This window comes from Nicotiana tabacum, chromosome 16 (genome assembly GCF_000715075.1).
Source record: "Nicotiana tabacum cultivar K326 chromosome 16, ASM71507v2, whole genome shotgun sequence".
Taxonomy (NCBI): domain Eukaryota; kingdom Viridiplantae; phylum Streptophyta; class Magnoliopsida; order Solanales; family Solanaceae; genus Nicotiana; species Nicotiana tabacum.
This window is the reverse complement of record NC_134095.1, coordinates 70,647,243-70,672,400: the sequence shown is the minus strand read 5'-3', so window position 1 is coordinate 70,672,400 and position 25,158 is coordinate 70,647,243. Positions and strand designations below refer to the sequence as shown.

Genomic DNA, 25,158 nt, shown 5'->3' with positions numbered 1-25,158 from the left:
AGTTTGGAATGAGTGCAGATTTCTCGAACCCAAGACTATGGTGCGGGATCTAGCTAGAGGTGAGGTGGACCCCAATTATATGGTTTGGTTTGGCAAAAGGTTTCAAATTCCTCGAGAGCTCGAGAGACCTGCTAAGAGACCCCATGTCCAACAATTCACTAACGACTCGCAGGAACAGTGGGGCTGGTTGGCAAAAGAAGAAAGCTATAGGGCCAAGATAAGTAAATTAGAGGGACAAATCAGGGACCTCAAATTTGGCCACAGTATCCAAGCTGCCGCAGATGAAGGGGAAAAGAAAAAGCTAACTCAGGAAAACGAAGCTCTCAAAGCTCAAATCCATAAAATGAGAATAGTTGCTAGAAACCTGGAAAGAAGCCGGGCAGATGAAATGCTTATAAGCGGTATGAGAAAGAAAGTACTTGAGTGTCAAGATGACCTAGAAAAATCTGAGGCTAGTCTAGCAAAAGTCCAAGCACAATTGGCAGAGAATGCAGAAGCGGGCAGAGTTTGTGCGACAAATGAAAAGAAAATATGAGGGGACAATCGCCAATTTAAAGAGAAAGCTAACCACCCTTGAAAATGAGGCGGACAAACAGACCAGGAATTTTAAAGCCGATAGGGAACATTGTTATGCTCTGATGGCCCAAATGGACGAAGATATGCAACAATTGCGGAATCAAAATCATCATGACACTCAAGTGTTGGAAGCTCGGAATCAGCAAATCGGGCATTTACTTTAGGAAAAGGGTATTGTCCGAGAGAGGGTTAGAGCCATTGCCTACTATATCATCATGAAATGCCACGCATGTGAGGATATGACTCAGACCACTTTCTTCGCTGCTGAAATGACATTTGTCCGCCAGATAATGAGTGATTTGGAGCGGCTTCAAGGGTATCTCGGACGTAGGCCCGTGAGACCGAATGATGTCCCACGGGCCTCAGGAGTTGAAGCATTGATGTATTCATGATTTTTCATTTATTGAGTCTGTATTTTGGAAATTATTTTTGAGTCTGTTGGTAGTTTTTAAAATTCCAAGAAAATGAGTAGTTGGAAGTCTTTTGTAATAGAAAGTTTAGGAGTTTTATTAATGAAAATTTGAAAATTCCCAAAAATTATTTCTTTATTTTTCGCATTTGTTTTTCTTGAACTACGTATGATTGATTCACATGGCATCGTGACACGTAGGCAATCCTCATCGGATCCGGTCACATTTTTGTAAATAACTCAAATAAGAGAGGGATGTGAAAAAGAGAGCCAAAGAAAAACCAAAAGAAAAACGAAAAAAAAGCAAGGAAAGAGAGGAAAGAAAAGAGTGGAAAATAGGAATAAGAGGAGAAGTACAAAAGCCAAAAGTGGAAAGAAAAAGAAAATTGGGGAAAATAAGCAGAGCCGGGATGAAACATGCAACCATTGCGAAACATGTAAAAACACATTTAACTGTATAGGTGCATCACACCCCAACGTGCGATTACCTATGTGTTAATTGCTTCAAACTGACCGGTTTGTTTACTGTTAGTTAGGTTCTATAGTAAGGTGGTTGGTTTTGTGGTAGTCTGGCTTCACATTCATACTTCACAAGGTCAAAAGGAAGCATTGAAATGTCTTCAGAAATTCCTCTGCCAACAGTTCCTATTCCAGAGGATAGTCCGATCTCGACCATCCCAACTTCTGAGTCAGCAACTGCTGAGGAAAATAGAATTCTGCGTCTCCGCATGATGGAAATGTGGGACGCCTGGGCCAATGGAAAAGAACCACCAAGTGCGATCCCTGGATTCCCTGAGCTTTTTCCCAGGACAAGTGGGACCTCCAACATCCCCATGAGTTATCCAAATACCCCACTGGGATATCCTACCATTTCAGCCCACTTTGCTGGAACACCTTCTGAGTCTCGCCCCCAGGTGTTAGCTTCAGGTGCAGCTTCAAACATATTCACCGCTCCAGCTTGTTCAGCTATGGCACAACCTGCTTTACCCAGGCCTAACTTCGATTCATCTTCCTTCACATTTCAAGCACCATCTTTACCACTGGAACCTACCCAGTTTACTACCAATGCTTACCCTCAGCCGCCCCGGTACGAGTTTACCGCGGGGCAGGAAAAAGCTAAAAAAACACCTGAACAAGAGGAAATTACCAGAAAGATGAGAAACATGAAGCAAAGTCTCAAAAATATACAGGGTCTGAGTGGGCAAAAGAGCGTATCTTACGTTGACCTATGCATGTTCCCGCACGTACATCTACCTTTGGGTTTCAAAACCCCAAAGTTTAAAAAGTATGACGGGCATGTGGATCCCATTGCCCACCTCAAAAGGTACTGCAACCAGCTGCGGGGAGCGGGCGGAAAAGAAGAGCTTCTTATGGACTACTTTGGAGAGACTTTGGTCGGCATTGCTTCTGAATGGTATATGGATCAGGATATATCTCGTTGGCATATCTGGGACGACTTGGCTCGGGATTTTGTCAGGCAGTTTCAATATAACATCGGCATTGCCCCTAACAGGAATTCATTATCAAATCTAAAGAAGAAGTCCTCGGAGAGCTTTCGAGAGTATGCTGTCAAATGGCGCGAACAAGCGGCCAGAGTCAAGTCTCTAATGGACGAAACAAAAATGGTCAGTGTCTTCCTGCAAGCCCAAGAGGCTGATTATTATCGAAACATGATGTCTGCAATGGGAAAGTCGTTTGCCGAAGCCATCAAAATCGGTGAAATGGTTGAGAATGGGTTGAAAATAGGGCAAATCTTGAGTCAGTCTGCTATAAGGGCTACCTCCCAAGCAATCCAAGGCTGGTCTGGAGGAGTAGCAAACCGAAAGAAGAAGGAAGAAGTAGCAATGGCAACTTCGAGTGTAAGAAAACCCCGTTCGACCAGACTTCATTTCTCTGAAAGAACCCCACAATACTACTACCCCCATCACGATGCGACCTATGCTATGGATCTTCAACCATACACAGTGATGAATGCACAACCATACGCTAGGTCACAACAACAATTTCACCAAAACCGAGCTCAATTTCCCAGAAATCAACTTCCTCACCAAGCTCAGTATAATCTCCAACCTCCACAAAATAATTTCCCCTACAATGCCCGTGCTCGGGAGCCGCCCAAGACAAACTTCACACCTATTGGTGAGTCATATTCTAGCCTTTTCCCTAAACTGGTCCAAATGGGTTTGTTACAACCCGTACCCCCAAATAGGCAAAACCCAGAGTCACCCTCTTACCAACCTGGCGCCTGATGTGCCTATCATTCTGGGGTGGAAGGGCATGACACTGAGAGCTGTTGGACTTTGAAAAGGGTTGTCAAAAATCTCATAGAACAAAAGCGGATAGTGTTAAAGGATGAAGACATTCCTAATGTGACCAACAACCCGTTACCGGCTCACAACAATGGACCGGTTATTGGAATGATCTGCGAAGATAAAGAGTTTGATCCTGCCTTGAAAGCCATCATTGCAATCGCCGACGTCGAGAAAAAGCCAAAGGCTGATGCAAAGCAAGAAAAAGGGGAGAAGAAGAGTAAACCCACCCCTCAAAACACAGAAAAAATAGTGGAAACCAAAACTGAGGTAGTACCCTCGAAAGATGCCATCCTTTATGTGCCCCGGGGTCCTAGGAAAGGACAAGTGACATTGAGCCCTCCAAGAAGGTTTGAGCTGAAAAAAGGATCTAAAATGTATGTGCCAAAAGGGACCTATGTGGTACGGGGGCCAATAATTTCACCAAGGCTGAATGAGACCGTGGTTATTGGCCGCGCACCGCAGAGGCCCATGACAGATCCTACTGCTATAACGAGGCGGTAGTAACCTACAAAGGAAAAGAAGTCCTGGGAGAAGTAAATGAAACTAACCCGCTGAGAAATACCTCAATCTGGAGGAAGTGAATAATGCCACGAAGAAGCGTTTCCCACTCAAGAAGTCAGTTAGTGCCGAAGAAGCAGAAGAGTTCTTCAGGAAAATGAAAACTTCGGACTACGAGATAATTGACTAACTCCGAAAGTCTCCTGCTCAGGTCTCTTTGTTGTCTCTATTAATGAATTCAACTGAACATCATAAAGTGTTGATCAAAACCCTCAATGAAGCTTACGTTCCGATTGAAACTATTGTGGAACAACTGGAGAGGATGGCAGAAAGATTCTTCACAATCAATCAGATCTCCTTTAGCAAGAATGACCTGCCCCCGGAGGGGGCCACCCACAACAAAGCCCTCCACCTAACAGTTAAATGTGAGGGGTACTATGTGAAAAGAGTCATGCTGGATGGCGGTTCCGGAGTAGATATCTGCCCTCTCTCAACTCTGCAAAGAATGGATATCGAGACTGAGAGAATCAGGCCCAACAACGTCTGTGTTCATGCCTTTGATGGCATCAAAAGAGTGACCATAGGCGAGATCGATTTGATTTTGACTATTGAACCTGTGGATTTTGAGGTGACCTTTCAAGTCCTAGACATGGATACTTCTTATAATTTCCTCTTGGGAAGGCCTTGGATTCACGCGGCAGGAGCCGTACCTTCCACTCTCCACTAGATGGTGAAATTGGAATATGAAGATCAGGAGATCATAGTCCACAGAGAGGATGAGCAATCGATCTATCGGGACCCGCCGGTCCCATGCCCGAAGCTAGGGAAGGTAGTGAACATATAGTCTATCAAGTTTTCGAGGTTGTGGTCGCAGACCAATATGAAGAAGGAAGCCCTTGCCCTCAGCCTTTTCTCTCAAAAGTGTCAGTTATGGTTGCCAAGGAAATGATCAGGCATGGTTATAAACCCGGGAAGGGGCTTGGGGCATCATTGGAAGGTATCACCGAACCTATCACCTTACTTGCCACCAAGAAGTTCTTCGGTGTGGGTTTTCACGCCACAGAAGCTGATGTGACGTGGGCAAATCAACGAAAGAGCAATGGTTGGGTTTTATCTCAGCCAATTCCGCATCTCTACAGAACATTTGTCAGGCCCAAGTACAATGAAGAAGAAGAAGATGAGGCCTTCACGGCCGAGGAAATTGAAGAAATCTGTGGGGCTATGAGGCAAATGCTGTATGAAACCCACATGGTTCAGCCGGGAGAAGGCTCGAGCACCGCTGAGGTGCTGCATATGGGGCCCAATGCTAAGCTGCAAAACTGGAAGGCTACTCCGTTTCCAATCAGGCGGGAATCCCGGTAGTCCAGTCCTGCCACCTTTTCTGCATCACGAGTTATTTCAAGGTGTAACTCGGATGTTTTTCTTTTAGTTTCCTGTCTTTAAATGCTAATGTAAACCCTGTTATCTTCAAAATTCAATGAAATGAAATTAATATTTCATCGTTCGTCTCTCTTTATTCTTTCTAATTTTGTTACTTTTTTTATTTCTTCTTTCAGTTCTAATAATGCGGCTTTAAATAACATGACATGCTTGCGGACTTCATGCCCAGATCCAAACATGCTGTCTAATTGTGAAATAATGAATCAAGAAATGGAATATGATGAAGAAGATGCTTTTAAGGAAATAAATCGAGAATTGGAACAATTTGAGAATAAACCTAAGCCGAACTTAAATGAAACCGAGCCGGTTAATCTGGGTAGCTCTGAAGAAGTCAAAGAAACCAAGATAAGCATTCACACAGATGAAAGAACCAGGGATGCATTGATCCAACTTTTGTTTGAATTCAAAGATGTGTTTGTTTGGTCATACGATGACATGCCATGATTAAGTGTCGATTTAGTGGTCCATAAGTTTCCAACCTACCCCGATTATTCCCCTGTCCAGCAAAAACAGAGGAAGTTCAAAATTGATATCAGTGACAAGATTAAAGAAGAGGTCACAAAACAGTTAAAGGCGGGAGTGATCCGAGTGGTCCGATACACCACATGGCTGGCTAACATAGTTCCCGTGCCAAAGAAAGATGGGAAAATTCGGGTGTGCGTTGACTACCGAGATCTGAACAAAGCAAGCCCCAAGGACAATTTCCCTCTGCCAAACATCCATATCCTTGTTTATAACTGCGCCAAACATGAAATATAGTCTTTTGTGGATTGTTATGCAGGATATCACCAGGTGTTGATGGATGAAGAAGATGCGGAAAAGACAGCTTTCACCATACCCTAGGGCACCTATTGTTACATGGTCATGCCTTTTGGTTTGAAAAATGCCGGGGCAACTTATATGAGGGCCATGACTGCCATATTTCATGACATGATGCATCAAAGGATAGAGGTGTATGTGGACGATGTGATCATCAAATCCAGAACCCAGGACGACCATGTTCGGGACCTAAGAAAATTCTTTGAGCGGCTACGTAAATATGATTTGAAGCTAAATCCGGTGAAATGTGCATTCAGAGTTCCGTCTGGCAAACTCTTGGGATTTATAGTCAGTCGGAGAGGCATCGAGCTAGACCCAACAAAGATAAAGTCTATTCGGGATTTGCCTTCTCCAAGAACCAAGAAAGAGGTTATGAGCCTGCTGGGAAGGTTGAATTACATTAGCCGATTCATTGCTCAGTTGACTTCAACATGTGAACCCATCTTCAAGCTGTTAAAGAAAGATACAGCGATTAAATGGACGGATGAGTGTCAAGAAGCCTTTGACAAAATCAAAGAATATTTGTCGAACCCGCCAGTCTTGGTCCCACCTGAACCGGGAAGGCCTCTGTTCTTGTATCTGACAGTCTTGGAAAATTCCTTTGGCTGCGTCCTTGGGCAACATGATGTGACCGAAAAGAGAGAGTAGGCCATCTACTATCTGAGCAAGAAGTTTACCAGCTATGAAGCCAAATACACTTTGTTGGAAAGAACTTGCTGCGCTATAACTTGGGTCGCTCAGAAGCTTAGGCATTACTTGTTGGCCTATACCACTTACCTCATTACCAGGTTGGACCCTTTGAAGTACATATTCCAGAAGCCGATGCCCACAAGGAGGTTAGCAAAATGGTAGATCCTGCTCACTGAGTTTGACATAGTCTATGTCACCCGCACGACAATAAAGGCCCAGGCTTTAGCAGATCACCTAGCTGAAAACCCTGTGGATGATGAATATCAACCTCTGAGTACTTACTTTCCAGATGAGGAGGTGAATTCAATCGAGATGACATCAGAAGACACCAATGCTTGGAAAATGTTCTTCGATGGAGCTGTGAACGCAAAAGGCGTTGGAATTGGGGCAATCTTGATCTCACCCACTGGTCAGCAGTATCCAGCCACAGCCCGACTTCGGGTTTTCTGCACAAACAATACTGCTGAGTATGAAGCCTGCATTATGGGTATGAACATGGCAATCGACCAAGATGTCGAAGAATTGTTAATCATGGGAGATTCAGATCTGATTATCTGACAAGCTCAAGGAGAATGGGAGACTCGAGATGTCAAACTTATTCCCTACATGCAACACGTGGAAGATCTTAGTAGGCGATTCAAGTCAATAGAGTTCAGGTACATCACTCGTTGTCACAATGAACTGGCCGATTCACTTGCTACTTTGGCCTCGATGCTGCCATACCCAGGAAATGCCCACATTGATCCCTTGGAAATCCAAATCCGGGAAAAACACGGTTACTGTAATACGGCTGAGGCAGAACCAAGTATTCAGCCATGGTATCATGATATCAAAAGATTTCTGAAAACTAAAGAGTACCCCGAGCAAGCCAGTGGGGACCAAAAGAGAACCATCAGACGGTACGCAAGTGGTTTCTTCCTGAGCGGTGATGTTTTGTACAAAAGGACTCCGAACCTCAACTTGTTAAGATGTGTTGATGTCAAAGAAGCCGGAAGAATCATGTATGATGTACACGCAGGATTGTGCGGACCCCACATGAACGGGTATGTTTTGGCAAAGAAAATCCTGCGAGCGGGCTATTACTGGATGACTATGGAAAAGGACTGCTTCAGTTTCATCCAAAAATGTCACCAATGTCAGGTGCACGGTGATTTGATTCATGCACCGCCTACAGAACTGCATCCCATGTCAGCACCTTGGCCATTTGTTGCCTGGGGTATGGACGTCATTGGGCCGATTGAGCCGAAAGCTTCAAATGGGCATAGATTCATATTGGTCGCTATCGACTACTTCACAAAGTGGGTTGAAGCAATTACCCTTAAATTTGTCACCAAGAAAACTGTAGTAGACTTCGTGCATTCCAACCTCATCTGCCGTTTTGGTATTCCTGCAACTATCATTACGGATAATGCTCCAAATTTGAATAGTCATTTGATGAGAGATATATGTGAACAATTCAAGATAACGCATCGGAACTCTACTCCTTATCGTACCAAAGCCAATGGTGTCGTCGAAGCAGCAAACAAGAACATCAAAATGATTTTGAGAAAGATGATTCAAAGTTCCAGGAAGTGGCATGAAAAGTTGCCGTTTGCATTATTGGGGTATCGCACTACTGTGCGCACATCGGTCGGAGCAACCCCGTACCTTTTGGTTTATGGCACGGAAGCCGTAATACCCGCGGAAGTTGAAATCCCTTCTCTCCGGATCATTGTTGAAGCTGAAAGTGAAGACTGTGAGTGGGTCAAAACCCGTTTGGAACAGTTAACCCTGATCGATGAAAAGCGAATGGCTGCAGTCTACCACGGGCAGTTGTATCAACAAAGAATGACTCGTGCCTACAACAAGAAAGTGCGGCCTAGAAACTTTGAAGTGGGGCAACTCGTCTTAAGGCGTATTCTCCCCCATCATCAAGAAGCCAAAGGAAAATTTGCTCCTAACTGGAAAGGCCCATATATCATCAGAAAATTGTTGCCAAAAGGGGCATTATATCTTGGAGACATTGAAGGAAATGACTCTGAAATAGCTGTAAATGCAGATGCGGTCAAAAGGTACTATGCGGTCAAAAGGTACTATGTCTAATCCTTCTGCAGCAATAACATTATCCGATTGGGATGACGAAGGCTTTCATTCTCGCTACCCCAAACACTCCAATCCTTTGCTAACCCTTTGAGCCGTTTACCTTTCTTTCATTACCCTCTTTGGAACCTGAAAGTCTCAATAAAAAAAAGAGAGAAAACAAAACAAAACAGAAAAACAAAAGAAAAATCAAAAACAAAGTTTCCTGAACTACGTTCGACTTGATTCCGAAAGGATACGTAGGCAGCCTCTCCCTGGGGTTCAGTCACACCAAAACAAAAATCCAAATTTCCCCAAAAGTGAAACTGGGGCAGACGTTATAATAATTCGGCGATGATCCAGCCCGAACGGTTCCAAATTTGTAATTCGATCCAAGTTCTTTTTACCCAAACCTGTTTCTAGTCCTTTCGATCAATCGGCAAAAGGATTTTCAAAATCAAAGAACGCAGTTGCTTGGATATGATGCAATCAAGATGAGAGAAATAAAATGAGAGAGTCTTATTGGTGAAAACCTACGGGCGCCATAAGGCAATGGCGAGCAGAGAAATCGAAAATGAAAGAGTCTTGTTAGTAAAAATTCGTAACGAGCACTATAAGGCGACGATAAGAAGAGAAATGAGAGAGATCGATTGGTGAAAACCCACAAAGGGCGTCAACGATCGAAAAGAAGAAACCCATCACCACCATTGGTATTGAAAAAGTCCTGGCAAGTTTTCTCGGTTTTGAAACACGGGTCGCAATGAGTTTATGAGAAGATAGGATATTTGTGCGGATCGGTTGTCTAGTCCAAGAAGTATGTCATGTCTATTTGAAGTCTGCATGCACCTCAGATAAGTCCGTCCTTCCTCCCTGAAAGGGATGCTTCTCTTTTAAATTCATTTTCTTGTCATTTGTTTACTTTTTCTTGAACCTCTTTCGGTCTAACTCTGTTCTGTAACTAATACAAAGAAAAGGTGGCAAGATTGGTTTTATAGAGTTCTGCTTGATAAAAACCAAGTCCAAAGAAAAGTACCCCAGCCTCAGCGGGTGCATCAAGTCGATCCCGACTGGCCATAATAGCCGATGCTCTAAAACCAGAGTTATTGAAAATGAAAAGAAATTCGAAGTCAAAGCCCTAGAGGTGGATTAAAGTGAAAGGGACAAAGCCCCGCACGGTTGAACCGCCGTTTGGAAAGTTTGAAAAGTTGAGTTCCTCGGTTTTAGGAGAGAGATCAATCTTCAACAAGCAGCAGAGGTTCTCACCAAAAGAGCTAGACCGAGATTAAGTGATCAAAAACAATGAAGGCCACAAAACCGACCACCGTTTCAAACTAGCAGTTGTTCTTTGTTTGAAAAATTGAAACAGGTGCAATCCAAAACAACCATGCAAAAATCAGGTGCAACCAAAAGGAAATGTGCAAGGGTTAGAAATAGCTATGCTACAATAATCAACCCAAAAGGGAAGTCTCCTCCCAATTCTTTCCTGCATTTTTTACTCATTTTCTTAAACTCAAAAAAAAAATGAAGATTGATAAAAAATAAAAATAAAAAGAAGAAGAAGAGAAATTCAAAATCATGGTAGCATAGAGTCTCCAATCTCTAGCTACGTCCTTTCCAACATAGGACCCCATTCCCTAGTCGATGCCAGTAACCTGGTAATCTTTTCCCACCTAGGGTCTCATTCCCTAGTCACTGCCAGCATAACCTGGTAGTCTCTTTTAGTATTGAGTTCCACTCTCTAGTTGATCCCCGGCATAACCCGAGGACCTTTTCCTTTCTCCGGCATAATCCGATGACTTTCCCGACATAACCCGTGGATCTCCCCGGCATAACCCGAGGACCCTTTTTCTTTTCCGGCATAACCCGATGAACTTTTCCGGTATAACCCGTGGACCTCCCCGGCATAACTCGAGGACTTTTTTTTTCTTTCGCGGTATAACCCGTAGACCTCCCCGGCATAACCCGAGGACCTTTTTCTTTTCCGGCATAACCCGATGACTCTCCCGGCATAACCCGTGGACCTCCCTGGCATAACCCAAGGACCTTTTTCTTTTCCTCCCGGCATAACCGGTGGACTTCCTTGGCATAACCCAGAGACCTTTTTCTTTTTCTCCCGGCATAACCCGTGGACCTCCCTGGCATAACCCAGAGACCTTTTTTTTTTCTTTTCTCCCGGCATAACTCGTGGACCTCCCCGACATAACCCGAGGACATTTTTCTTTTCCGGCATAACCCGATGAATTTTCCGGCATAACCCGAGGACCTTTCCTTTTTCTGGCATAACCCGATGAATTTCCCGGCATAAACCGTGGACGTCCCCGGCATAACCCGAGGACCTTTTTTATTTCCGGCATAATCCGATGACTTTCCCGGCATAACCCGATCATTTTTCCAGCATACCCTGGTAATCTTTCCAACTTGGGGCCTCCAATCCCCATTTGATTTCATTTTAGATATAGGGTCTCCATTCCCTAATCTCTTTTTCTCTGGGATACACAATCCTGATTTTATTGCTTTCAATAAAGAAATAATTTAGATTTTGTTGCAATAACTCACAAAATTTTCCTAGTGAAAACTGGGGCAGAAAAATTTCGTTTGTTTGTTTGTTTTGGTGCCTAAGAAGGTTTTTACCTCGAGGGACAAGTTTCGAGGCGACCAAAAGAAGAAGTCTCTTTTCAAATAAAAGAAAAGAAACACAAGAAAAAAGATGTGAGCTCTAAAGTGCAGAAGCGTAGAAAAGATGCGGGCTGCTCAAGATAGGATTGAAGTCACAAGCTTCGCATGTCCTGCCTTGATCCAAAAGCTGAAGAATGAATCAGCGATTGCAACTAACGAGCATCAAGATTCAGATCGGAGTCCAACAGCAAGAACCAACTAAGACTCAAGATCAAGCTTCAAGAGACTTATAGATGGGAATCTTATAACTCATAGTTGATAGGCTTACCTAGTTTAGCTTTTTATTTTTCCATTTTTTTGTGTAATAAGGAGCTCAGCAAGCAGAAACAGCAGCAACAACAGTGAAACCACAGTTTCCCGGTAATCCCAGCTACCAAAACTTTCAGAACTACACCGACCTGATTCCTTTATAGCCAAGGATATGTAGGTAACCTCTGAAGCAAGGTTCGGTCAAACTTTTTCAAAATGCTTCCAAATGGAGTTTCAAACGGGCAAAAATTGCTTGTAGTTGCTCACTTTATCTTTGCCCGAAAACTCTTTATGTTTTCGAGCAAAGAGGGACAGCAGTTGTGAGCAGCTTATTTTTGACTATGTTTGAATTTATTCCTACTTTTCTCTACTCATTACCCACTTTCCCCACTTTCTCCACTCACTACCCATTTTTCCCATTTTCCCCACTCATGTTCCCCACTCTTCCCACTTTCCCCACTTTCTCCACTCACTACCCACTTTCCCCACTTTCTCCGATCACTACCCACTTTCCCCATTTTCCCCACTCATGTTCCCCACTCTCCCCACTTTCCCCACTCATGTTCCCCACTCTCCCCAAAAAATATTTCCTCCACCCACTCTTCATCATTCTCTCTACCTATAACACACACATCAAGACCTAACCTTAAAAAAATTTATATATAGAAAAGGGCGCATTTTACAAGAGAGCTCTCTTCTTCTTCTTCTTGGATTTTTTCTCCAAGCAACAGACAAATACAACAGATCTCACCCTTTCTTCCCAAGAAAAACGGCTGCACACACTCATTTTACCATGGAAGCTTCTCTGAAAATGCACACCTGAATTCACACCCAACATTTGAGAGACTCACTTTGAAAATTTCTTCACACTCAAAAGAGCTGAAAGCAAAGGCTTCAAAATTCAAAATTTTCAGCTGGATTCGAGTAAAAGTTTGCTGCTCTGTTGCTACTGTTGAAATTGCTTCTTCAGCTCCTCATGTGATTTGGATTCTGCTTTTCTTTGGCTTATCTCTTGGTGTCCTCTTAACTCTGTTAGGTCAGTCCCAAATCCTTTGTATTATGTTTTGCTAAATGGCTATGTAAAGTTATTGAATTCCTTTTAGATTTTTGGATTTGCTCAAAAATACGATTTCTGCTATTCTAGTTTGTCATGGATGAATGTTTGATTTTCATTTGAATAAAGTAGTGTAATGAATCGAAAATGTTAAATTTTAGATTAAATGTTGACGAAGTAAATGCTGTAAAGATTTTGGAATCTGTTATTTTCTTTGGGAGTCTTTACTCATTTTCTTTAATTTTCACTTCTTGTCATCGAGGAAGAGAGTAAAATCCAAGCAAATTTGCTCTTAAATCGAGGATCTGATGGCCAGCAATGGTTATCTTTTAATAGCAAACAAGCCGTAAATTATATTCTATACTCCACTTTCAGAAATAAGATAAGCGGCATCATGAGGTATATAGTTTTTTTAGTAGCAAAAATATAAAGATATATAGTATCACATGTTTCAACTCGTAGGCATAATGATTCCTCAATAGTTTGTTAATGAGTTGTTTGTGCACTCCAGCTTTTACAACCACAATCTACTTTATTTATTTGATTAGTTTAACGTCAAAATTTGCCCCCCTATCCTCTCTGCCTCACGTTTTCTGGTTCTTGGACTTTTTGCCTCCTGATTTATCCAATCCTTTTTTTACTAGTCTATGTATTTTCATGACTTGTACATTAAGTTACATAAGTCGAGCAAATTTAAATATATATCTTCCTTTTTTACAAAAACTTTTGAAGTATGTATATGTTCGTGTATGTATAAAAGAGATAGAAAACGCAAGCTAAAAAAATAGAAATTGGCTTGAACTTTCGTAGTTTACTTTAGGTGCGTTAATTGAATAATTGTCATAGCTACGGGTACGGTTCCCGTAACGTAGTTTGTGACACCTAGTTACTAAAATCCGGGGGTACAGTTATGTGACCCGGCCACAATTTAATCTTTAATAAAAAAATTAAACATGTTGTAGATCGTGAGTACGGTTCTCGTGACATAATTCGCAATATGTAACAATAATTAAATAAAAGTGGTTATAAGGTAAAAATGCACAATAGTTTAAAACATGTATTAAAATCAGATAATATGCCAGTTATAATAGTTTAAGCGACCGTGCTAGAACCACGGAATCCGGGGATGCCTAACACCTTCCCCCGGGTTAACAGAGTTCCTTATTCAAAATTTCTGGTTCGCAGACTTCAAAAAGGAAAGTCGAAATTTTCCTCGATTTGGGATTTAAAATAAATCAGTGACTTGGGACACCAAATAAACTATCCCAAGTGGCGACTCTGAACAAAATTGAATAAATTAATTCCATTTCGAATAATGTCACTTTAATTGGAAAAACTCCCTTGTACTACCTTCGGGCGTGTAAACTCCCTTGTACTACCTTCGGGCGTGTAAAAAGGAGGCGTGACAACTAATATTTTCTCTCTTGGTTCTTATATGACTTTAGTAACTTCCATTTTGCTAATTGCTAGTGCTTTGCTAAAAGCTCCGTTTACCCACAACTCGGTTATCGGGATTTGCCTTATCTACAAGTGTATATTTATCTTATAGAACTCTCTTTTAGACAAACAGTATCCATGTTTATTAGATGTATGTATGCCCTTTACAAAATTAATTATTTCGGCTAGAAAAGTTGATGACGAAATTCGTCTGACCGGGGGGCATGCAGTTAGTACATTATCCAAATTCTCAAGATTAGGTAGCTTGGTTTCTTCTTCGGCTAAATTTGCAACTTTTGATAAATTAACGATTAAATGTGCTACCTTAGATAATAAAGGGATAAACAATATAAAAAGTAGATCACACAGGAGCCTATAACTGTAGAGCACAGGGGAGTAGAACGTATAACCTTCTTGAACTCGAAAAAGCGCCGTGCTTTAGTGCCTAAAAAATTCCTTTTGATTTATGTTCTTTATAACTAGAATTCATAACCTAGAAAATGAGTCAGGCAACCTGCTATAATAGATTAAAATACATATCGAAAAAATTCACTACACTAATAGTGCATATAAGTTAAATCCTATATCTTTTATAAGATCAGAATCCATAAAAAGCTTAATATTCAATGCCAAGAAATACTTTCATGCTGCAACAAAGGTTTCATTTTCATCACTTGTCTAATCCTACCTTTAATACCATCTTCTAATCGCCTACAAAATTCTGCATCAAGTAAATCAATCTTCCCTGCAGATTCTAAAGCATCACGAACTAGTTTATAAGTATATTCTCTTGGAATTGAACCATGTTCAGCCAATTCCACAAGAAAATCTTTCGCCTCCACCACCCTACCAGCTTCACACAGGGCATGAATTATCGGTGTATATGAACTGTTACATGCTACCACTCCATCATCCATTCCTTGCATTCTTCTCAGCATCTCAATAGCCTTATCAATCTCATTAGTAGCACTGTAGTACCTTATGAAAGAATTATGCGTAATTCGATTAGGTGCAATACCCCTTTTCACCATATCATCCAACAACTCCATTGCCCTCTCTATCCTATTAGTTTTGCAGCATCCATTGATCAAACTATTATAAGTTACAACGTCAGGAACAAATCCTTTGAATAGCATAAGGCGAAACAAGTGATTCGCCTCCCATATTCTCCTCCTAATAGCTTTTCTACAGCCAGTTTCCAGACCATACCTACAATAAGAGCTAATCAAGATTGTGTAAGTGAACACATCAGGTGGACACCTAAACCCCGGCAACTCCATTTGCTCCAACAAAAACTTGGCTTTCTTGAAATTTCCAACTCTACAAAGAGCTAATATTAGAGTGTTGTAAGCATACACATCAGGCTTACAGTGAAACTGTTTCATTCTATAAAAGGTAGCCAATGCTTCTTCCACTAACCCTTCTTCTCCTAGGCGTTTTATCAAACATGTAACGGTCGGTGTCGTAACGAGCCCTTTTCTTGACATCTTTTTGAGAAATTCCCAAATGAGTTTCAATTTACAACCCCCTTTAGCAAGAACAAGAGACATCTCCTTACACGTGAGCTCATTGTGAGTAAACGCACAATGAGTCTCAACCCAATGGAAAAATTCTAGTGCTTTGTCCACGCCTATCTGTACATTTTGAGGATCTCTATGAGCAGCTGGACCAAGAATGAGTACCCGTTTTCGGGCCTTATGGAATTCTTCTCTTAGGTTTCTTTGCTTTAATGGGGTACGGTGGCGAAACCCACTTTGGCGGCCAATGGATCTTGGGGATTGAAAGAGGTATCTGGGGATTGATCTTAAGACTTGAGAAACTGCTTCTACAGTCCAAATGGGTTGCTTGGGAATTGAGGCTGCGACATTTGTCTCAAACGGCCGATTTCGATTTCGGATAATTGCAGCTAAAACTTGGTTTATCAGAAGGTTTTGGGTAAAATTAGGAGAAGAAAGTGATCTTGATGAGAACATATTATCATAAAGCCGCGAAGTGCAAGAAGAGCTTTAGTAGTAGTAACTGTACATAGCTGGAAGTTGAATGGCTTGAGAACTGAAGTGTGTGAAAACTGAAACGGAACCTCTTAAGAACTAAGAAGGGGAGTGAAGTTGTCGGATAGAGCCACATAAACATATGATATCACATGTGGAGATGAAATGATGTTATGCCTTGGACAGACAATTTGGATGCCAATTTCTTCCTTAGAGAATTTGAATATAAGAATACAGTTCTATAAAGGCGTATATTATTGTCAAAGGTAAATGATAAAAGTTATACTGAATAAATTTTTCATAAATTAATTTTAGCGTAATTTACTTGTAGTATTAGTATGACGAAATACATAAACAGTCCTTTTAAGTTGTCCTCGACAATCAGACAAATACCTCAACTAACCCTTTTAGTATTTTGACACTTATAGTCCATAAAAAATAGGCCTCGTGAACATCCGAGTCCTACTGACCATATGCGTGAGTTACACTCGCCAATGACTTATCAAACCAATTAAAAATGACACCTTTAAATTGTAATAAAAATTTGACAAATGTAATTAACAAAAAAAAAAAAACACATGCAAAGCAATTTCTTTTACTGCTCTAGCCTTAGTCTTAGTATGCGCACTCTGACTTATGGCTTTTCGATGATTTCGATCAGACAGGCAGCATGGGAGAAAAAAGAAACTATTTCCTTTTTATTATGATTGGGCCCTATGGTGGTAGAACCTCGTGAATCAGGCGTACTACTGAACTTGCTCCCCCCCCCCCCCAACAATATTCTTCTTCGTTCCCTTTCTACTTTCCTTTTTCCTTTTCTACAAATAACAAATAAAAACCCCCAATGCTCTTTTCCCCATCCCTTCTTCCTAAAGACAGGACCTCTTCTCGCCCCTCGTCCTAAACAAATTAACTGTAAAATCCACCAAGGACCTCGTTGGAAAAGGTCCTTTCCGGCAATCTTCTTTCTCTCTTTTTATCTCATTGTGTTATATTTGAGAGCTCATTCACGTCAATATTGACGAAGTCGACACATAGTAGCTACAGTATTATTAACCAGCTCGACAGCTCCGACGAGCTCTATCTATCTATTTTTTCGTCCTCAGTCTTCTCTCTCTTATTATATTGATTCAGAACTTGGGTTTTAAATTATTATTCTCTTTGTAGTATTCTAAATTTTTGAGTAATTTATTTTAATATTGGTATCCAGTTGATTACTTAATTCAAGCAACTAGGTTTCGATTGTTTCTAATGTAGATGGATGAAATAATTTTGTTGAGATTTCATGAGTTATGAGTTCACAATTTTTTGGTTGATGGTTGACTTTAATCTGCTGGAAAATTTTCTTTTTCTACCGTGCATCTTACAAGTCTGACAGCCACGGCGGTGGCGGATGCGGCGATAATAGCGTTGATGGTATCATAGCTGGTTGTTGAAATTTTGGGACCCACTTCAAATTAATTCCAAAAATGTAAAAGCCTAATTTACTTGACGGGTAACATGCGTTTCTGACCGCGTGTCATGCGAGGTGGGCTGACTAGACCAGATATTTACTTGATAGTCACTTGAAGTGTTAAAATGGTAAATGAGTCAGTTGGAGTGTTTGTCTGATCATTGACGACAACTTAAATGTGTCGTTTATGTATTTCGCCTATTAGTATTATAAAATTGTACTCTATGCGTTTATTTTTATTTGTCCACTATACTAAAATATATGTTCACTTTTACTTGTCAATTTTAACAAACTAAGAGAAGATCATTTTTTTTTCTTATTTTATCCTTATTATTTACTCAGTTCACAAATCATTTCCCATGACTTTTCAAAATAAAATTATTTTTATGGATAATATGATAAAATATACACTTCATCTGTTAATAAAGTCACAAAACTCTTTTTATACATAAAGACATTGCCACATCAGCAAATTAAAAGAAATTCAACTTGACATCTCCTCACATTTCGCTCCCTGACACAAATTCCCTTGTGGTTTACATACTGCGGCACCTCCTTTATTTTAGTTTTTTTTTGTAATAATTCTTTTTATTATTTTTCATCAATATAAGTTAAATACAGTATGACAAATTTTCCCTTTTTAAATGTTATATTCTTTCAATTAATTACTTCTATCAAAATATCATCTTTAACAAATTTTATAAAATATAATAAAAAGGCAATTCCTATAAAATATTTTGCTATAAATATTTTTTGCCAGACTGATTTTGCGCCCACAGATTATACGAGCCTATAATAGAGTTCTTAATAAATAAAGACTTTGACTTTTCTAACACAACAACAACAACAATATAACCAGTATTATCTCACAACGTGGAGTTTGAGAAGAATAGTGTGTACGCAGACTTTACCCCTGTGAGGATAGAGAGGCTGTTTCCAATAGACCCTCGGCACAGGAAAGTATAAGCACCACATTAACGAAAATATAGACAAGAAGGGACAGTACGAAAAAGCCATGTAAAAGCAGAATAAAAATAACAAGACAGTAAAGTGATCAACAATGAAAGAAAATAATGGTTAGTCATAAAAACCTACTACCAACAGAAAGCGAGACTGCGTACCAATACTACTGTTATGAACACTCTAGACTACCTACTCTACTATCCTAATCCTCGATCTCCATACATTCCTATCAAGGGTCATGTCTTCGGTCAGCTGAAGCTGCGCCATGTCTTGCCTAATTACCTCTCCCCACCTCTTATTTGGCCTACCTCTACCTCTCCGTAAGCCCTCCAATGTCAACCTCTCACACCTCCTCACCGGGGCGTCTGTGATCCTCCTCCTAATTAATATGACCAAACTACCTAAGCCGCGCTTCTCGCATCTTGTCCTCAATAGGGGCCATACCTACCTTGTCGCGAATAACCTCATTTCTGATCCTATCTAACCTGGTGTGCTCGTGCATCCATCTCAATATCCTCATCTCTGCTACCTTCATCTTCTGAACATGACCGATCTTGACTAGATAACACTCAGCCCCATACAATATCGTTGGTCTGACCATCACTCTAGAACTTACCTTAAGTTTCAGTGGCATTTCTTTTCACACAAAACCCCGAAGCGTGTCTCCATTTCATCCATCCTGCCCCAATACGATGTGTGACATCTTTATCAATCTCCCCATCCCCATGAATAATAGACCCAAGGCACTTAAAACTCCCCCCTCCTAGGGATGAACTGCGAGTCCAGCCTCACCTCCCCTTCCCCTCCTTGAGTCTCGCCATTGAACTTACACTCCAAGTATTCTGTTTTGGTCCTGCTTAACGTGAAACCTTTAGATTCCAGGGTCTGCCTCCATAGCTGTAATTGCGCGTTCACACTGTCTCGCGTCTCGTCAATCAATACAATATCATCTGCAAATAGCATACACCATGGTACCTCCCCTTGGATGTGGCGTGTTAGTATGTCCATCACCAGAGCAGACAAAAAAGGGCTGAGTGTCGACCCCTGATGTAACCCCATCATCACTAGAAAATGGTTCAAGTCCCCACTCACCGTTCTCACTCGGGTCTTTACTCCATCATACATGTCCTTAATCAACCTAACGTAGGCAACATGTACACATCTAGCCTCCAAACATCTCCACAAAACCTCCCTCGGAACTTTATCGTACGCCTTTTTCTAAGTCGATGAACACTATATGCAAGTCCTTCTTTCTCTCCTATACTGCTCCATCAATATCCTTACAAGATGGATGACTTCGGTAGTCGAGCGCCCCGACATAAGCCCAAACTGGTTCTCGGAAATAGGCACACTCCTCCTCACTCTTAGCTCTACCACTCTCTCCTAGACTTTCATAGTATGGCCAAGCAACTTGATACCCCAATAGTTATTGCAATTTTGGATATTACCCTTGTTATTGTATACAGGAACATCGTGCTCTACCTCCACTCTTCGGGCATCTTCTTCATCCTAAAAATGATATTAAATAACCTAGTGAGCCACTTCAAGTCTGCCTTGCCCGCACTCTTCCTAAACTCCATCGAGATTTCATCCGGCCTGGTCGCTTTGCCCCTGCTCATATTACGCATAGCCCCCTCAACTTCATCAACTCTAATCCGCCTACAATACCCAAAGTCACAACGACTCTCGGATAGTTTCAAATCACCCAGTACAATGCTCTTGTCCCCCTCCTCATTCAAGAGACTATAGAAGTAGGTCTGCCATCTCCGACGGATAAGCCCCTCATCCAACAAAACTCTACCTTCTTCGTCCTTGATGCACTTCACTTGGTCCAAGTCACGCACTTTCCTTTCTCATACCTTGGCTAACCTGAACAACCTCTTATCCCCTACCTCGACCCTCGAGTTTCTTACACAAATGACTAAAAGCTGCAGTCTTGGCCACCGTAACTGCTAGCTTTACCTCTTTCTTAGCAACTTTATAATGCTCTCTATTCGCCCTCTTATCCTCATCGTCTACACTTTCCACTAACTTCAGATATGCTGCTTTCTTGGTTTCCACTTTTCCTTGCACCTCTCTATTCCACCACCAGTCTCCTTTGTGACCACCAGAGTAACCTTTTGAGACCCTTAATACCTCTCTCACGGCTTCCCTAATGCAATGCGCAGTCGTGATCCACATAGCGCTTACGTCCACACTACTCCTCCAAGCCCCTATAGTCACCAGCTTGACCCCCAACTCCTGCGCTTTTGCTTCCGTTAAGGCTCCCCACTTTATCCTATGTTGGATATGCATCACCCTCTTCCTCGTGATCTCAAGGTCCATGACCAGGAGCCTATGAAGGGTCGAGGGGTTCTCACTCGGGATGACCTTGCAATCCGTGAAAAGACCTTTATCGAACTTCCTGCAGAGTAAATAATCAATCTGAGTCTCGGCCACCGAACTTTGGAAGGTGACCAAGTGCTCCCTCTTCTACGGGAAACTTGAGTTTGCTATCACCAAATCAAATGCTCTAGCAAAGTCCAGCAGAGACGTTCCTCCTCCGTTTCTATCTCTAAAACCAAAGCCACTATGCACATCATCATACCCCCTAAACATCGCTCCAATGTGGCCGTTGAAATCTCCTTCAATGAAAAGCTTCTCGGTATGCGAGATACCACGTATCATCTCATCCAAATCCTCCCAGAAACGCCTCTTGATTTCCTCATCCAAGCTTTCTTGGGCTGCATACGCACTGATTATGTTCAACGTAAAACCTCTAACAACTAGCTTAATAGTCATCAGCCTGTCATTCACCCTCCTAACCTCCACTACTAGTTCACGGAAGTCCTTATCAACCAAGATACCTACCCCGTTCCTGCCGCCCTCCCAGAATACCAAAGTTTGAAACTGCCCACATCTTGCGCCTTTTCTCCTACCCACCTAGTCTCATGTACACAAGCTATATTAATCTTCTTTTTCTCGAGAATCTTCGCTAACTCTACAAGATTTTCCAGTCAAAGTTCCTATGTTCCAAGACCCCACTCTCATCCTAGTAGCTCCCTTAGCCCTCTTACCCTCTTACTCCCCTGCACCCCCTCCCCCGCGCTGACACCCCCGAGGACAAGACCTTACCCGACCATTGTTCACCAAAGCCACTATAATTTAGGAGTCACTGCGCAAGCACTATCCCGAAAACAAGAGACAAAAATAAAATAAATTATCGAAATATAATCTACCACTAAAAGTTGCAAAACAGGTGAAGAAATAAAATAAAGGAATTAACCGGAACTATAATCTACAACTAAAGGTCAGAAAAAACAGGTGAAGAAATAAAATAAAGGAACTAAAGAAACTATAATCTACAACTAAAGAATAAAAAAACAGGTGAAGATATAAAACAAAGACTTTGACTTTTCTAATATCTACATAATTTGAAGATATATACAATATTTGGAATAGACCACATAAACAGGACAAGGGGAAATTATACAACAACAATTATAAAGTCAGAGTAATGCAAAATATCTCAAACTAATTAAGATAAGCACGTATAAATAAGACACAGATGGGTAAAATGCGTAAATTTGAAAATCAACACTAACTCTGTTTCTTAATTCAAATGATAATTTATCATGCCGCTCTTGTTTATACATTGTACAGAGAAAGAAACTTCCCATTATTGTTCTTTTCTTGTATTAGCACTTTATTTCGAGTATAAAAATACCACTTGTAAGATGCGTTTCAAGAACGGGCTTTTTAAAACATTAGGCCAAATGGCCTCCGAGCAATCTTAAACTTCCACCCAATTTTAAAGTCGATACATGAACTCTTCATTTTTTCATTTGAATACTTATACTTAATAGAATAATTATTAATTAGCACCTTTGATCATTGACTATACTTATGTGGCGGTAATTGATGTTGGGCATATTTTCATATATTTTGACACTATTTTTCTGTATTTTTACTGTTTGATACTCCCTCCAGTTCACAATAAGTGACCAATTTGCCTTTTCATTTTGGTTCATAATAAGTGTCCAATTATGTAATCAAGAAAGAATTCAATTTGTTTTTACAAAATAACCCCTATGTATATATCCCTAAAAAAAATTCTTACTCTTCACATTAAATGTTTAATTAGGGGTAGTTTAGTCATAGTAGGTATTTTTGTATAGAATTTAGTATTTTCTTAATGAGCGTGCTAAAAGTAAATTGGACACTTATTATAAATCGGAGAGAGTATTAAATATACTATACTTAGCTTGATTATGGAGTTTTACACTTATTTAGATGTTAATGAATAATGTAGGTACTTTTAAGGTAAAAATTCGGGAGCAAAATAATATTGCAAAGTATATTTATACATTACAATGATTAGCTCATGAGTATGCAATTATGACATAATGATAGGACGGAACATTTAATCTAAGCGACGCAGTCAGTATTCCTCGCGGTAAAGCTCGCGTCGCATTTTCCAATGCGAGAAAGTTCAGGCGCTTCGTGCTGCGACGCTCGGGTCTAGTTTTGAAGTTATTTTATCTTTTTATTTTTTTATTTTTTTATTTTGGACTTGATTATTTCGCCTAGGCTTTTATCCCACACCTATAAATAGTCCTTAAACATAATTTTTACACAACTTTTGATGAAGGTAAAACACAGAACCGCCATAGAGACTGGATTATCATTTTTTCTACCAAACTTTATAATTTTTATGTTTCTTTGTATGATTTGTTGTTTGGCTACCATGTCTATGTGGAGCTAAATTTCACGTTCTAGAGTTGTGGTTCTTCATGCCTATTGTTATTCGGATATTGATTTTTCTTTCTTGATTTATCATATTGATTTGTTTATTCAATCTTGCGCTTAATTATTTAATTGCTTGGTCACCAATTGAATACCATCTACGAATCTAGAATTGAATTCGAAAGTAAAATTCTAGATTGCACATAGGATTGAGTAGAACAAGTTCTTGAACTTGGGCATCGAGGAACGGATTCGCGGTTAGGATAGACATATACCTAATTGCCTTACTTGGTTGATGTACATGAATTATAAATGTGTTCTTGTTGATTCTAACTCCATAGACATATAGACATTAGGTTAGCTTGAATAGGCGAGTAAGAACTCGACAGATTCTTATGAGCAATATTAACCCTGAACCAATAAGCTAGATAAATTAGTTAGTCAATTTAATTGAAGAATACAATAGGAATGTTAGATAACCCATAACCCTAGATCGTTTTCATCACATTAATAACATAAAAATCTGCTCTTCATTTGTCCTTAGTTCATTATTTGTTTTCTTTTTATTTTAATTAGATTAGAATCATATACTTCTAGGTTTAATTCTTATTTAGATAATTATGATAGTCTAATTTAGTTAATAGTTATTCACAAGTCCTTGTGGGTTCGACATCCGACTTTTAGTCACTTTATTATTTGACGATCGCGTATACTTGCATATGCGTTTAACCGCAATAAATTTTTGGCACCGTTGCTGGGGACTTAGAATTAACTATTTTTCTAAATTAGACTTTTACTTTTTTCTTTACATTTTTTTTTTGTAAATATTTTGATTTTTATAACAATTTGATTTTTCTCTTAGTGTGTTTCTAGTTCTCTCAACATGACATATGGGGATGAAATATCCGGAGGTAAGGTTATTGATGAAGACACTTGGTTGATGGAAGACTTTTTGGGCTTGTTTTGACCTGAACTTTTGGAGATCTAAATTTGAATATGGGAGTAAGAGTTGGTATTGGTACGAATATTCGCGATTAAGGGAATATGCGAACCGACGTTGTCTTCTAACAATGTTGGCGAATGATTGGTTTAAGGAGAGAGTTGATCTTGCACAAAAAATTGACATGTTTGGCTTGGCTTTGAACAACTTGGATGCAGATTTGAGTGCAAAAGTTGATGCGTTCAACGTCCAACAATTTAGTGATGAGTTGTGTGAAACTGAAAAAAAATCTTCCAGACCAAATTGAGAAGCTAAAACGAGTATACCAATCATTAGACCATTTTTTAGGATGCCAATATTGAGAAGAGTGTTCTAGAGTCATGTGAGGAAGTAGATAATGTTATATTTGACGACTCTAGTGCATGTAAATATGAGGATGTAAATAGTAATACAATTCTAGAATTGAGGCGTATTGGTCCTCATTAAAAATATTTTTTGACATTGTGTTTGGATGACATGAAAATCGAGTCATCTGAGCGTTTGGAGGAGTCAACGGAAGAGGAACAAGGTGCTTACATTCTTGGATTTGTCGTGCCAGAGTGAAAAGATTACATTCCTCATCTAAAAGCCGAGAAGTGTAGAGTGAAAAATTTATTACTTGGCCTGGTTATCTTTGTAGCATCACCAAAAGAACATAGCCGCAGACTGAATGCCCTGTTAGGTGTACAATTCTTAAGTTCAAGGTGGAGGCAAAAAGCGGTTCACGTCGTGTTGAGACGTTAAATAAGGCGCTTGTTGGGAGGCAACCCAACTTTACTGCTTTCTTTTATTTGCTTTTATTTTTTATTATTTTTATTATTTTTGTAGT

General features: G+C 40.3%; 3 protein-coding genes across 3 annotated transcripts; 1 reads left to right on the top strand and 2 right to left on the bottom strand.

Annotated features, from left to right (window-relative positions):
* The first annotated feature begins 1,953 nt into the window (after nucleotides 1–1,953).
* LOC142170283 (uncharacterized) lies at nucleotides 1,954–4,522 on the top strand. Its single transcript, XM_075232158.1, has 4 exons — nucleotides 1,954–2,610; nucleotides 2,677–3,124; nucleotides 3,314–3,564; nucleotides 4,007–4,522. Exons 1-4 carry the CDS (start codon nucleotides 1,954–1,956, stop codon nucleotides 4,520–4,522), a joined length of 1,872 nt encoding a protein of 623 aa, XP_075088259.1.
* A 10,201-nt stretch (nucleotides 4,523–14,723) lies between these two features.
* LOC107783613 (pentatricopeptide repeat-containing protein At1g77405-like) lies at nucleotides 14,724–16,417 on the bottom strand. The gene has a single exon (XM_016604596.2). The coding sequence runs from the start codon at nucleotides 16,189–16,191 to the stop codon at nucleotides 14,842–14,844; it is 1,350 nt and encodes a 449-aa protein (XP_016460082.2). The 5' UTR covers nucleotides 16,192–16,417; the 3' UTR covers nucleotides 14,724–14,841.
* Nucleotides 16,418–20,506: 4,089 nt separating this feature from the next.
* Nucleotides 20,507–20,950, bottom strand: LOC142170282 (uncharacterized). Its single transcript, XM_075232157.1, has one exon. The coding sequence runs from the start codon at nucleotides 20,948–20,950 to the stop codon at nucleotides 20,507–20,509; it is 444 nt and encodes a 147-aa protein (XP_075088258.1).
* Between the last annotated feature and the right edge of the window lie 4,208 nt (nucleotides 20,951–25,158).

Bases quoted from the DNA above. Each gene is read 5' to 3' on its own strand.
- LOC142170283 (XM_075232158.1), top strand. From the start codon at position 1,954: ATGGCACAACCTGCTTTACCCAGGCCTAACTTCGATTCATCTTCCTTC. The intron at 2,611-2,676 runs GTCAGTGTCTTC...GCAATGGGAAAG, and splicing joins TAATGGACGAAACAAAAATG to TCGTTTGCCGAAGCCATCAA. The intron at 3,125-3,313 runs GTGAGTCATATT...AAAATCTCATAG, and splicing joins GACAAACTTCACACCTATTG to AACAAAAGCGGATAGTGTTA.
- LOC107783613 (XM_016604596.2), bottom strand. From the start codon at position 16,191: ATGTTCTCATCAAGATCACTTTCTTCTCCTAATTTTACCCAAAACCTT.
- LOC142170282 (XM_075232157.1), bottom strand. From the start codon at position 20,950: ATGGACCTTGAGATCACGAGGAAGAGGGTGATGCATATCCAACATAGG.